Source organism: Tiliqua scincoides, chromosome 5 (assembly GCF_035046505.1).
Source record: "Tiliqua scincoides isolate rTilSci1 chromosome 5, rTilSci1.hap2, whole genome shotgun sequence".
NCBI classification, from domain to species: Eukaryota; Metazoa; Chordata; class Lepidosauria; order Squamata; family Scincidae; genus Tiliqua; species Tiliqua scincoides.
The window spans coordinates 82312913-82326640 of NC_089825.1; the positions used below are offsets into that span (position 1 = coordinate 82312913).

At 44.8% G+C, this 13728-nt stretch overlaps 1 protein-coding gene across 2 annotated transcripts in view; it reads left to right on the forward strand.

Moving 5' to 3' along the window:
• GRB7 (growth factor receptor bound protein 7) overlaps positions 1–13127 on the forward strand; it is a 71311-nt gene extending 58184 nt beyond the window's left edge. For both annotated transcript variants that reach the window (XM_066628420.1, XM_066628421.1), the window contains exons 7-16: positions 641–721; positions 1771–1908; positions 2566–2676; positions 3769–3867; positions 6706–6786; positions 7708–7824; positions 9438–9498; positions 10041–10128; positions 10812–10905; positions 11924–13127. In XM_066628420.1, coding sequence (XP_066484517.1) covers positions 641–721; positions 1771–1908; positions 2566–2676; positions 3769–3867; positions 6706–6786; positions 7708–7824; positions 9438–9498; positions 10041–10128; positions 10812–10905; positions 11924–12070 — 1017 coding nt within the window. In that variant the 3' untranslated portion in view covers positions 12071–13127. The remainder of the gene's footprint in view (positions 1–640; positions 722–1770; positions 1909–2565; positions 2677–3768; positions 3868–6705; positions 6787–7707; positions 7825–9437; positions 9499–10040; positions 10129–10811; positions 10906–11923) is intronic.
• Positions 13128–13728: the final 601 nt, after the last annotated feature.

Sequence of the window (13728 nt, forward strand, 5' to 3'; positions counted from 1 at the left end):
AAACCACCCATTCCCCCAAAGTTTACATGGAAGCTTTCAAATTCTCCACTTTTGAACAAATACCAGATTTTACATGATTTCGATGGAAATCACATGCTTTATTTAATAAACTGTGTGTGGTTCACTGTGCAACTGTTATATTAAGCCCTGAACTCGGTTTCTCCAATTCTCCATGCATTTCTGTATTCCTGAATTTACATCTCAGGAAATTGACTGACTGTATGATATTGTAAGCTTTTTCTTTTCAATAGCTTACAGAATTCCTCCCCTTTAGGAACTTAGGGAGCATATTACATGTATTTTAAAATTAGATTTTTATTAGTTTTATATTAGAGATTTGTAGAGTTATTAGCTCTATGCCAAGGCTGAGATAAAGGTTTAAAGGGGGGGAAGGGAAAACATCAGGCAAAAATGCCACACATTTTGGCAGGATTTTCCTCTGCAATTATGAGGACTAGAAACTTATTCTTATTTTTTCTTTAAAGAAGGAAATTCAGAATCATATGGAGGTTATTTTCCTGCATAGTGTTAAAATTGTCACATTGCCACGTGTGAACATGAACATGTGACAACCCAACATATTCATAACTATTGTCTTGGTTAGGTGAGCAGATGTCACCCCTCTTCTTCTCAATTTCAGCAATCACTTTTTCCTGAAGTCATGGTCTCCAGTTGTCTGGATGCAGCCAACAAAGGCATGTCCCACGCAGAACTTGTACAGGTATTCCCTACTTCCTCTGCTGTTCTCATTTCATCTTGTTCTCATGACCAACTCTCCAGTCATCTGAAAGGACAAAGCACAGTTCTTGGGTTGCCATGATCTGATGCTGAGCATAGTCCAGTAGGGCCTTGATGCTGAACTGGAGACAGCCAGGAGATGATGATGTGGAGCACCACTTTGCCTTGGACTCCACTACCCTGTTGCTTGCATCAGGTGCCCAGAGTCAGCTGTCTGTTCAGAACAGTTCAGAAATTCAGTTCAGAACAGAAAACACGTGTTTCTCAACATCATACATAAGTTGTGAAAAACACAAAAATGTGGTTGTGACTGTTAGTTTAGGTGACTTTAAAAGCATTAGACAAATTCATGGAGGACATGATTGGCAATGTAGTTTAGCTGTGATCTGGGACACCGCATCCACATTTGGTGTTGGTAGGGATTGACTCTGTTGCCATGCCTGGCCTTGCTGGTATCATGTCTTTCCCACTGAAAACAGAATGTTGAACTGACCCATAGTCACCCAGGGAGTTTCACTGCTGAATTCTCAAAAGTATTTGGAAGCACACATTCCAGGTCCAGCTCTCTAACCACTACACCGCACTGGTTCTTACAACTCATGTACAACAGCCCCCAATACGGTCTGATTATATTACCTTAAGCATGCAAGTGCACCACATCTTTTGGGATGCTTTCTTCTGCATTTTGTGACCTTGTGTCCCATGTTGTTAACGTGATCCTGTGGATTTCAACCCATGTGTAAAAATTATGCATCCTGTTTTCTCTACTTTCTTCATATGCCCAATGAAGTAGGTCAGGCTGTAATCAACTAGTGTCATGTGGCACTAAGGTGCCATTTGGTAGAGTGCGCGTGGGTGTGTGCTGCTATTTCCCAGAACTGCATCTCCACAGTTCTACCAAACGCATGAGCCACACTATGAGTCTCGTACTTAGATAACCCCTAAAGGAAATAGCATGGGCTAGTGGCTGTCAGTGGGAACTGCTAATGAAACTTCTAATGTTTGCCTTCTTTTCCTGTCTCCCTCTTTCAGAATGTGCTAAATTCAGGAAGCTGTCCCGAAATCCAAGGGTTTCTGCACCTAAAGGAAGGTGGGCGTAAAGTGTGGAAAAGGTTTTACTTCTCCCTACGGCGCTCTGGGCTCTATTACTCAACCAAAGGCACATCAAAAGTAAGCTTAGGTAGTGGTGAGGAGGCAGGTTTTATGCTTCCATCTTCCTATTGAATTCAGTCCTGTCTGTGTACCCTGTCAAAATGAGTGCAGTTTCCCTGTGCCATGTCACCAAGAAGTACTTGTGCCCAAGATAAGTGATGTCCCATGAACAAATGAACTGAGCAGTGCCATTCTTCCCCTTTATTTTTTGAAACCAGAGTCTTAAAAGTTTTGCAAAGTTTGAGATCAAATCTTGGTTGTTTTTATTGGGAAGGGGGCAGGTTTAGCGGCGGCAGCATGCACTGAATCGTAGCCCCTTTCCTGGACCTGATCCCATGGCCTGGGTCCACACAAACCCACACCACTAATTTCGCTAGCACAGTTCTGAGTAGGCCCCTCTGTGCCATGGAGGCTTATGCCCCGGATAAGGGAACAAATGTTTCTTTACACAGTAGAGACCTCCACGACTGCCTTCCCCCGCAGGATGAGCATAAGCCATTTTGGCATTGCTGCATTGGCAAGGGGAAGACAGGATTGGGCTGTTAGTGTGATCACAGGCATTCAGAATACATCTGGCATCTAACAAGGCAACTAAAGTTGAGGATGGGCTAGAACTTCATACCACATGTAGCACAGAACCTCATACATTGTTCCTTCTTCTCTTCCCAATTCCAGGACCCGAGGCATTTACAGTATTGTGTTGATATCAATGAATCCAACATCTACTACATCACCCAAGGCAAAAAGCAGTACAGCACACCCACTGAGTATGGCTTCTGCATTAAAGTAAGAAGGGTGGGAAACACTGCCGTGTTGTTTCCACCGTTAACTGTGCTTGGCAGTTCATTTAAGAATTGTACCCTTCCCCCTGCACAGAAAAACCATGCTGAGGAGGAGAAAAAAATGAAGCTGGAGTGGCATACAGACTCACCCACCCTTAACTTTTGTATTCTACTATTGCGTTTGGCAGTCATAGCTCAGGCCAAGAAGGGGCAGAGCTACTTGCCTGTTGGCAGAGGCTGATTAGGAAGAGGCAAAATCAGAGCAGAGATTCTTATGAAGAAGCAAGGAATAGTCTTCTCTGTTGATGAGAGTACTTTGGGAACCTTTAATTAGAAAAGTGACTTCTCCCTTCACACTAGTAGTTCTCTCACAGATAGTAGTTTGCCCTTTCAAAGAGTTTGTATATTATTGCTGTACGCTAAAGGAACCCAAGTATGGCCATCCAAAATAAGGAAGCCTCATAGTAAGATGGCCTAATCATTAAGGTGCAGTAGTGGACCTGCCATTAACTAAAAGGGGCAAATGCCCCGGGTGTGGAGCTCCGCACACCTCTAGGACCACGCGGAAGCCTCTCTGAGGCTCCCAACATGGTCAGAAATTGTGCTTCCAGTTTGTCGGAAGCACAGTTTAAGGTTTTGGGAAAGCCTCAGGAGGCTTCCCCAGTGTGTCCTGGAGTTGCTCTGTAATGTTGTGGTGTGTGGGGGAAGACGGCAACTCACAGGGGAGGCGCCAGCATGGACCATTGCCCTGGGCGTGGGACTGGGGAAGTCTGCCACTGTTAAGGTTAGCTGTCTGAATTTTATGGGTTCCCCCCACTGGATTTGGAAGGGTAAATTGGATTTAGCGCAAAGGATGAGTGGACTTGTAGCTGGAATTCAAGGCTTCTTTCCTCTTTCTGGGAAGAGTATGGCTCTGGTAGATATATCGAGAATTGGTTCTGTGATCCGGGACTCAGCCCTGGGATGTGTGAATGATACTTAAAAAACAGTGCCTCAAAGCACATACAAAGTACTTGCACCTTTCATAAGGTTCGGTGGAGTAGTCTTGTGCTGTCATTATGTGTGCATCTGTATGGGTCTTGTGTCTCTCCCACAGCCATACAAGTTGCGTAATGGGTCAAAAGGACTGAAGCTCTTTTGCAGCGAAGATGAGCAAAGTCGCACCTGCTGGATGGCTGCTTTCCGCCTCTTTAAGGTAAGGCTCCATTCACTGGCCCACTGAATCCGCCTGCTGTTTTAGTTTTGCCTCTCCTTGGTTCTGGACTCTGATTGGAGGCAGGCAGGCAGGCAGGCAGACAGATAAAAATAAAAGTGAGAAGTTTAAAAAAAATCTCAAAAAAAAATTGATTTAACTCACATGCACACTACAGCCTTAGCAGGGGCCTGCTAAGCCCAAGGCTACATGCAAAGACCCTGGGGAGTTGGCTGTCAGCCCTGAGGGAGGGGACGGGAACGTGAACAGGCAAGGAAAAGGTAAATTCAGGTCCAAGGAGCAAGAAGCAGGGGAGGTACTCAGAACTGAGCAGAAGGGCATTCCAAGAAAAGCAAGCTTGGGATGCAAAGGCAGGGGTGTTATCTGAGCCAGGGTCATAAGGCACGTTTGCCAGCCTTACTGCGGGCCCAGCGCTGGAGCTAGTCCAGTGTGAGCCCACGCTGGGCCAGCTCTGGCACTGGGCCCGGAGTCCGCTGCCCTATGTTCCATGCAAAGCGCCCAATGGCGGAGAGGTAAGATGGAGAGGGGGGAGGCAGGGAGGAGGCGTTACGGGGCTGGCGGAGGCTGGGGAGAAGGCATGGTGAGGGGAGGGAGTGGGGCAGGAGGGAGGCTGAACTGTCAGAGCTCAACTTTGCTGGATCTGGAGCCCTGTGTCAGGCTGCAGGGCTCAAAACGGAACTCCTTGATTCTACGCCAGCTGCCGCAGAATTGAGTAGCCTCAATGTGGGGCTATTTTATTTACCCAGGGGAAGGAGAAACCTCCGGCAGCTGCCAGGCATGCTTAGGATGCTGCGGCAACTGTTTTGGCACTGTGGCAGCCCCACATATTAGGCAGTTCAGGATTGGGCTGCCTGTTCTGTAGCTCTGGCAGTGATATCAGAGGGGAAAGACCAGAAGTGAACGTCAAGTCAAAGTCAGGCAAGACTGCAGTCCAAGGAAGCAATAAAATAAAAGGAAGCATGAGTTTGGCGTAGTTCTCAATGTACTGATGAGTTGCTCAGACTCTTAGGAGCTAGCTCTGAGGCCCAGGCTTTATAGGGGTGATCTGAAAGGTCAGCCTTGATGATGTCATTGAAGACCAGAGTTCAGTCTTCCAGGCTTGCAGGCGGAACAGTGTGAGGGCAGCACAGGACATATGGTGCTGGAACCTGGCGGGGGGAGCTCTGGTTTGAGACATGCACACGCACACACACACACGCATGTATGCAGGGAGCTACATTGAAAGTGATGCTATCTCCATAGCTTTTTTCTGTCCATAATTCTTATATCATTTTCTTCTTGGAAAACAACAAAAACTCTTGTGGCTAAAGAGCCTGGCAAATTTATTTCAGTATAAGGTTTCATCTAACAAAGTGGACTCTAGTTCACAAAAACAAATGCTAAAATAACTTTGTTAGTCGTTAAGGTGCTACAAGACCCTCTTTATTGTTGGTGCAGGAGGCTAACACCTCCTTTCTCCCACCATAGCATGTAGCCGCCCCAAAATGGGCTGTGCTACATGCTGTGGTGGTGGTGGGGGTAGATCAGGAGGCTTGGAAGGGGTAAGCAAAAATATTTTTCCTTACCAGTTTATAAGCCTCCTGCTCGCAAATTAGCTCTTTAGCTGACACAAGTCTGAGGAGGGAAACGGGGCATGGCAGCTGCTATCAGAGGAGATAGCATATGGCATAAGTCGCCTGTGCTAGTGCCACCCCCACCTGTCACACCTCTAGATCTACACCCCATTTCACCCTCCCTTCCAGCCTTCCTTTGTCAGTGGGCACTCTGTTTCTTCCTACTGTGTCCGGGCTGCTCTGCCCTCTGTGATGTCATTCTGGAAGCATACAGCTCCACACACTTTCAGAAGGCTGTTTATGCTCTGCCACCAGAATAGTAGTTCCAGTGTCAGGAAGGGGGGATAGGACTGGGCCAAAACGTGGCTTCCCCCCTGGGAGGTGTCTGCATACAAAACAATGCTGCAAGGCTAAACTTATCCTAAGTTCAGTGAACTTTGTGGCTATTTGGGATTTGAACCTTAGCCATACCTCTAGCCAAGCCCAACGTTCTTTTCTCTGCACCAGTGATTGTCAAACAATAGTCTGGCAATTTCTGAGGTAGCCTGGGGCTTCTCAGAGCCTTCCAGTGCTTCTTCAATAAGAAGACCAAAAACGGTAGACAACATTCCCTGACAAACTGCCTACAACTATCAGTATACATTTGCAATGCGCAGCCACGAAATAGTGTTATATGCTTTTAGTTCACATGGAGCAACAGTAAGACCCAATAGGTATGCACCCAAAAGTGTGCACCCTGGAACGTGCCTCAGAATCCTTTGCAGTGTGTAAGAGCTCTGTGATAGATGCCTGGCAGTTCTGTAGCAGATTTGATTTGGAAAATGGTAGCCTGAATGTGGACGTTTTGGTAATCATTACATTACCAGAAGTAGCCTATAGCTAGGAATTGTGACTTTGTGGGAAATGCAGTCAAAAGCAGAAGTAATATGGATGAATTATAGAGGAGCATCTGTGTAATACTAAGCATATTGCTGCACAAGCCATCTTGCTGTAATTCTGTTCTGTTCTGTCCTTCACTGTCCTGCTTCTCCTTTTCATATTTTCTCTACATTGTGCTGCTGTTGCTTCCCAGAAATGAAGTCTTAGGGAGGTTTTTTAAGTTGTTTTGTTTTCCAAAAATTATGCTGAGTTTATTAAATTGCTCCTAGCCTTAAAAGTCTTGGCTATAGCAAATGTCAGGATTGCTGTCGGAAACATCTAGCATAATGGGCTGGTGCTGACAGGTTCCCTGCCATGCAGACACTAACAAATCTTGTTCTTTCCACAGTATGGCATACAGCTCTACAGGAACTACCAGCAATGTCAGGCACGGCAAAGGGAACCAGCCTGGTTTGGCACCATGCCCCTAGTAAGCTCCCTGTGATAACATTTCAGAGATCTTCATTATTGGAGGGTGAAGACAGTTGTAGTTAGGATATGGCCTCACTACATTCCACTCAAATGTATCTTTATCTCTCTGGAGCAAGCACTGAAGAATATCTTTCTCCAGCTTTTTAGAGTCATTTTAATTAGAAAACCCCCACTGTGGATAGTGCTGATAGGCCAGCATCATAGATGTCACCGACCTTCCTCCTCCACCCAGACCCAAAGCATTACTGCATGGGTTGTTTTTTTTTTGTTGTTTTTTTTTTGGGCGGGAGGCAGGTTTGAAGAAGAAAGGGAGAAAGTATCAAATGAGTGTATATTTGCTGCTTTAAAAAAAAAATCTCACTTGAAGTGGGCAGAGAGTGACAACTGAACCAGCTTTCACTCGCTGGTGTGTTCCTCTGTCCTGCAAAGTGTGGCTGCCACCATGAGGGTGAAGAATTCACTATCTAAATATTACATCTGTTTTTGCACTGAAAAGTGTTGCTTTGAGAGATTAACCCCTCTGCCTTGGTCTTCTTGGGTCTGCTAAAAACCAATTTCGTGTACCAACTTGGGGCAACTCTTGAAATTCAACCCCAGAGGTTTGGAATATTCTGCCCCGAGGAAGCACCAAATCTCTCACCTGAACATTTTCTTTTAAAAGCACTGTAAGGAAAAAAAAAAGCACTTTTTTTTGTTGTGAATGGAAGTTTTAATTGGGATTTTAGTATCTTCTTTTCAGGTTGTCATAATTAAAATTTAATTAAGGCTGCATGTGCTTTTTTTAACTTGGTCATTATGTGCCTCTGAGCTTTCAAGATTTAAATAAAAAACTGAGTTGGAATTTGCAACCTAGCATTAGGGACAGAGTATTTATTATTGGAGAGATCAGTTGCTGAAAGCTTTTTTAAAAATCCCACAGCGGAGCGTATCAGACAACACCCTGGTGGCCATGGACTTCTCAGGTTGTACAGGCCGAGTAATCGAGAACCCCAATGAGGCGCTGACAGTAGCTCTGGAGGAGGCTCAGGCATGGCGGGTGAGTCTGCTGTTTGGTTCCTAGTTTGAGCTCCCAAAGAGCAAGGATGTTGACTCTAATTCACCTAATGGAAATTATTTCCTACATATTTACCTTAAAATGGTTGGCAACTTTCAGTCTCAAAAGACTATGGTATAAGCCTACAGCAGCTGGTATTCCCAAGCAGTCTCCCATCCAAGTACTAACCAGGCCTGACTCTGTTTAGCTTCTGAGATCAGATAAGATTGGGCATGTGCAGGGTAACAGTTGCTATATATTTACCTTAGGCACACTGGTTAGCTTCAGTTCTGCCTGTAGGGCAGGAGGGTTGTTTAGCATTGCTCTTAGCACTGTTGCATTTACACCCACGTTTCATCTGTAGCTACTGACCTTGCAGCCAAAACAGCCATTGTGGTCAAGGTGCTGGACAGATAATGTAGATGGGCAGAACTAACGTCCAGAGCAGGATAAGGATTGTACTTAATGGTTCATAATGGGAATATGGTTCCAGTTTTTTTGGCTTGTGACTTTTCTATCTTATCAAGGCTACAGTTTCCATTGAGGGGGAAAGATTCTGAGATGTCTTGATGTTATGGCCATGGACATTAGCATGCGTTTTAGCACTTAAGCTCCATGTCATGAGGCACAAGGACAACTGAGTGAAAAATAATCCCATAAGGTTGCTGGTACATAAGGCTGCATAAAACCTAAAATTGTGTTTTTCTGCATGCTTTGTAAGGAAATAAGGAAATGTAAATATCTTACTGTTATGTTTTATGATCATATTCATTCATCATTACTATTATGCTCTATGCTCTAGACCAGCCATTCTCAAGCTTTTTTTTTTTTTTTTTTTTAAACTCCCCTTAGGAGCTCAGGTTCCAGGGCCCCCTTGTCAAACAAGACAGGAACATAAAATCATTTATTTTGGTTTTCAGTCTGTGGCCCCCTTTAAATGTGCTAGGATCCCCCAGGGGACTGTATTTCTCCCATTTAGAATGACTGGTTTAAACCAGGGCTTTCCAAACCCTGGCCAGGGGACCAGATCCGGGGTTTGGGGAAAGCCCTCCACTCCATGAGTGGAGCTTACCATTCTGCCTCCACACTGTATGTATTCTCAGTAGATTTGGAACTGGGACAGTCTGGTCAGACACATCTGCCCGGATGTCCTGTTGCATAGCCTTCTGGGATGCTGGGCAATCTACTGTGTCCAGATCTACTGAGAATATACTCAGCTGAGGCGGAATGGCAAGCTCTGGTCCGAATAGGGAGTGCTATTTTGATGGACTGCAGTTGCGAGTTTGGCAACCCGCTAGACAAATAGACATCAAAACCTTGGGGCATCTCAGAGACTAACATATTTATTACAGTGTTTTTGTGAACTAGAATCTACTTTGCTAGGTGCATCTGATGAAGGTGTTCTGGTACACAAAAATATGCCACAATGAATCTGTTAGTCTTTGAATCACAAGGTACTTTATTTGTTGCAGCTGACGAACACAGCTCCTCCTCTGGAACCTGTCACAAATTAATGTATTACAAAACTTAGTGACAGTCCTTTGTGGAGCAGGGAAATCATAATGACTGTGGCAAACATAAACACCTGCGCCAACCTCTGATATTCTTCATTCCAGAAAAAGACAACGCACCGGTACAGCCTGCCCACCCCATTTCAGAGCTCCCCACTCAATAAAGGTGAGTGCCTATCATGGATACTTCTGTTTCATGACTTGATGACCACTGACTTAATGAGGCAGGTCAGGGTGTGATTTGATCTATGACAAATCACCCACCATAGTACTTCCTGTAAAGGGGCTCAGCTCTGCAGGGCTTCTTGGCCAGGATACAGCTAGTGCTTAGTTGTGGTTCCTTCCATAAATTTTATTGCGCAACCTTGATATATGTGAAGTAACAAGTAGGACAAGAGTTCCTCTAAACATGGGCAGACTAAGGGGTTAATTCAAATTTTTCCTTAACCATGGATACTTATTTCAGTGCCAAGACCCAACGTTGGTACATGTGAAATAATAATGGGCAGCAAGAAGATGTGCTTCTGAGGATGTGGAAATTGCCTCCTCTACCCACAAATAATCCTGGACAGCCCATCATTTTTCACATAAGAGAACGAGTCCCCTAATTTCTCATTGCAGAAATAAATGGTTTTAGGGGTACATTCAAAGCACTTAAAATCAGGCTCAGTTCTTAAATAAAGTTTTCCCTTTTTATCTTCCCTTTAGCCATCCACATAACCCAGCCGTGGTTCCATGGACACGTTTCTAGAGAAGACACCCAGCGCGTTATAACACGGCAGGGCTTGGTGGACGGGTACGATGCTCACAATATCTTTTGAATTCACAATATTTGCACCATTCAATTCTATATATACATACTCAGAAGTAAACCTGATTGAGTTAAATGGGGCTTACTCCCAGGTAAGTATGTATAGGATTGCAACCTTAGAGGTTCAAAGGCCCATCTTTTTATGTCTAGAGGTAGAGCAATTCATCTGCCATTACATCCATTTTGCTCCAATCAAGCAAGTGAGCCAAACCCTGCACTATAGAGATAAGAATAAAGGTTACTAGTCAATCTGACCTGGGATGAAATTACTTTTTCGCTTGAAATATGCTGAAAAATCATACCTTGAACATGGACAAACTAGGAAAACCCAGTGAAATTTTTCCGAGTTTGATTCCATACCATTCAGAGTCCTGCTTGTAGTTGTGGCCATCCCTGCTTGGCCCAGTGATCTCTGGGAATAAAAAAAAACCCTTTCTAACCCCATATCCCAGTTAGAAGTAGCAAGATAGTCTACATGCCATTTTGAGATAAAAGATATCCAAATTTCTGTCATTAAGAAACAGAGACCTATCACCTTCAGTTGCCTCAGTGAAATGGATTGGGGAGGGACTGGATTAAGTAGTAATGACATAGTTGGCATAGGCATACTTTTCTGTACTACAGGCACAAGAGGCATGTGTGACCTTCATGTGTCTTGTCTCCTACAGGGTATTCTTGGTGCGGGAGAGTCAGCGGAACCCCAAAGGTTTTGTCCTGTCACTCTGTCATCTGCAGAAGGTGAAACACTATCTGATACTTCCAGTAAGTGAATGTATGGCCATATGAAGCTGCCAGCTTTCCACATTCTCAGGTGGGGCTGGGGAGGGGGGCAGTTTTCTCTAGCCTTGTTACCTGGGATACTTTTGGCTGAGGATTGAACCTGGAGCCTTCTGCATGCAAGCCATGTGCTCCTTCACTGAGCAAAATGTCTTCCCACACCCCACCACATTTCTGCCCCCTGCCAGTCTTCAGACCGCTTCATTAGGCACCTGGAATCCCCTTAGACTTGTGGGGCAAGGAGAAGCTGTCTTCTAGCAATGTCCCAGTGCCTCTTAGATGGACCTATGGGGGGGGGGGAAGCATCAGTTGGGATGGAGTTACAAACAAGGCTTTCTTGAAAGTCCTGGAATCTCTTTTGAATGCCAGATCCAAACTTTGTGGGCATCAAAGGGAAGAAAAGGTGCTGCCAAGCATGTATAGTATGTGCTTCCCTAATCAGAGCCAGTTCACACTTATCTGGGTTTGTTGGAGAAGGATTTCAAATTGGAATGCAACTCCCTAGCAGGTTTTTAAACTCCTTTTTTTTTTTTGCTTTAAAAATTAACCCCCTTGTACAAGACAGGGGAGTCTTCTCTTCAGAATCTCTTCCTTTCAGCAGTAGTGGGAGATCAGTAGTGGGAGACCTGAATAATCAGTCAGGAACACTGTGAAGATCTCACCTTCTTCCAGGGCTTAATCTAAACAAAAGCTTCTGGGGCACAAGACCCTAAAAGTCTGTCCTTCTAATTAATACTAGTTTAAATTCCATTCTTTCTACTGAGGGAATATTGGGAACTGTAGTTATGTGAGAAGTGCTAGAGATTCTTCTAGCACAGAATTATTAGCTCTTTCACCAAGCTACAATTTCCAGGAGTCTTTGGGAAGAGCCACTGCTGTTAAATTGGTATAACACTGGTGTAAACATGTAGTGTATAAATGTATAAATTCCCTTGATGCCTAGAGGGACATGTCTTCAGAGGCACCTCTATACCAATGCCTCACCATCTTTTGTGGATTTCAGAGTGAGGAAGATGGACGACTTTACTATACCATGGATGACGGGCAGACTCGCTTTGCGGACTTGATCCAGCTGGTGGAATTTCATCAGATTAATCGTGGCATCCTGCCTTGCAAGTTGAAGCACTATTGCACATGTGTTGCCTTGTGATCGGCTGTCTTCCCAACTGTATACCACTCTACTCTGACTTTGATTAACTATAGCCAGCAAGAAGAGGAAGAGGGGGGAAACAGACTTTTCTGAACTCCACTCACTGGAATTGACTTTCAACTGTTCCTTGATTATGCCTTTGGCAATGCCTACAGCATGTGACTGAGGAAAGACTGGTATGAATCCTCCTGTTCTGCCACCCTTTGGGAAAACTTACAATTTTTAGTGGACTTGAGGATTAATTTGGGGGTCATTGTGATTGCAAATCAGTATGTTGGAGGGCACTTTTCTGTTCTTTTCACAATACACAGCAGGACGAAAACTGTATTCCTCTGTCCAGTTAATGTCTCTCTCCAGGTCAGTGCTCTGTGTGTGCTGATTCTAGAGCTTGCTTTATCGCCACATTTAAGAGATTTTTGCTGCTTTGGCACCTGTATCTACCAGTCTCTAATGTGATTCCAGAGTTCCCACTTGCTGGGAATCATCCTGCATTCCCAGTCTGAACTTTGACTCAGAACTTGCAAGTGTGAGAAATTCCAGAGAAAGCATGGTTTGAGACAGCACAGCCATTCTCACACTTATGCTGATGGAGACTGTTGCTGCAAGTGTCACTTTTTCTTTGCATTTTGGTGGTTGAGAAACAGAGAAGGTTGCAGACAGCTACATTTTGAAGCCCGAATGAAAAGCAGAGCAGAGATCCAATGCACTCTACTGCATTCCTTTCAGCTCCTTCTGACAAACCCATCCCACAAGCATTTAAACCAAAAGTTTTTCTCTAACACCCCCCTCCCCCAGTCTGTTGGCTATTTAGTGCTTATACCATTGCTGGGCTCTGTTGTAGGCTGTCTAGTGCAACTGTACCTGCATCACAGAGGGGTTGATGAAGTCAGAAGACCTGGTATTCTCTTCTGTTTGATGGGTTTGAAAGGATTTCCTGGTGGTGGGGCATCTGGTGGCAAGAAGACTCCCACTGTTGTGTTGTACAAATCTGTGAGGCCAGTATAACTGTGATAAGTTGTGTATATATATGAGAATAATAAATGTTATTTTTTTCATACCTTTGCTTTGGTTTTATACTTAAATCAATTGTGAGAGAGAAAATCAAGCTAAGAGTAACTCTTGAAATGAATAGCAAATATCACTCTGTAAAGAATCAAAAGATTATTTTGTCACTCTATTTAACTGAGATACAAAACTTGTTCCTCATAAATAAAATTTTATGTTTCCTAATTCTCCTGGTTTCCCTATCCTCAGCAGCCCTTGTGGCAGGAACAAGGGTTAAGCCAACACCAGACTCCATTTGTTGCAGTTACTGATGTATCAGTTTGGCTTTTAACCATGGTGTGACTCTCCAGGCCTTTCCAGATGCCCTGGAGAGAACTGCCTACTATTGCTGACTCACTTAGGTGATATCCCATGACGAAAATGTCAGGGGTCGAGCCCTTGTCCAACCCCTGCCTTACCTGGCTGCAGGGCAGGGGCAGAACTGCCTGGCCACGGAGCCACCACCTCCTCTCCAGCTGACCAGGCAAGATGCAGGGCAGCTGGGGGGGGGGGAGAGAGACTGCCCCCCCAGAGTTCACCTGACCAGAGCAGTGAGCAGGGCCGGATCACCATTAACCACCAAAGAGGAGGGAAGCAGGCTAGGGTCAGAGCCC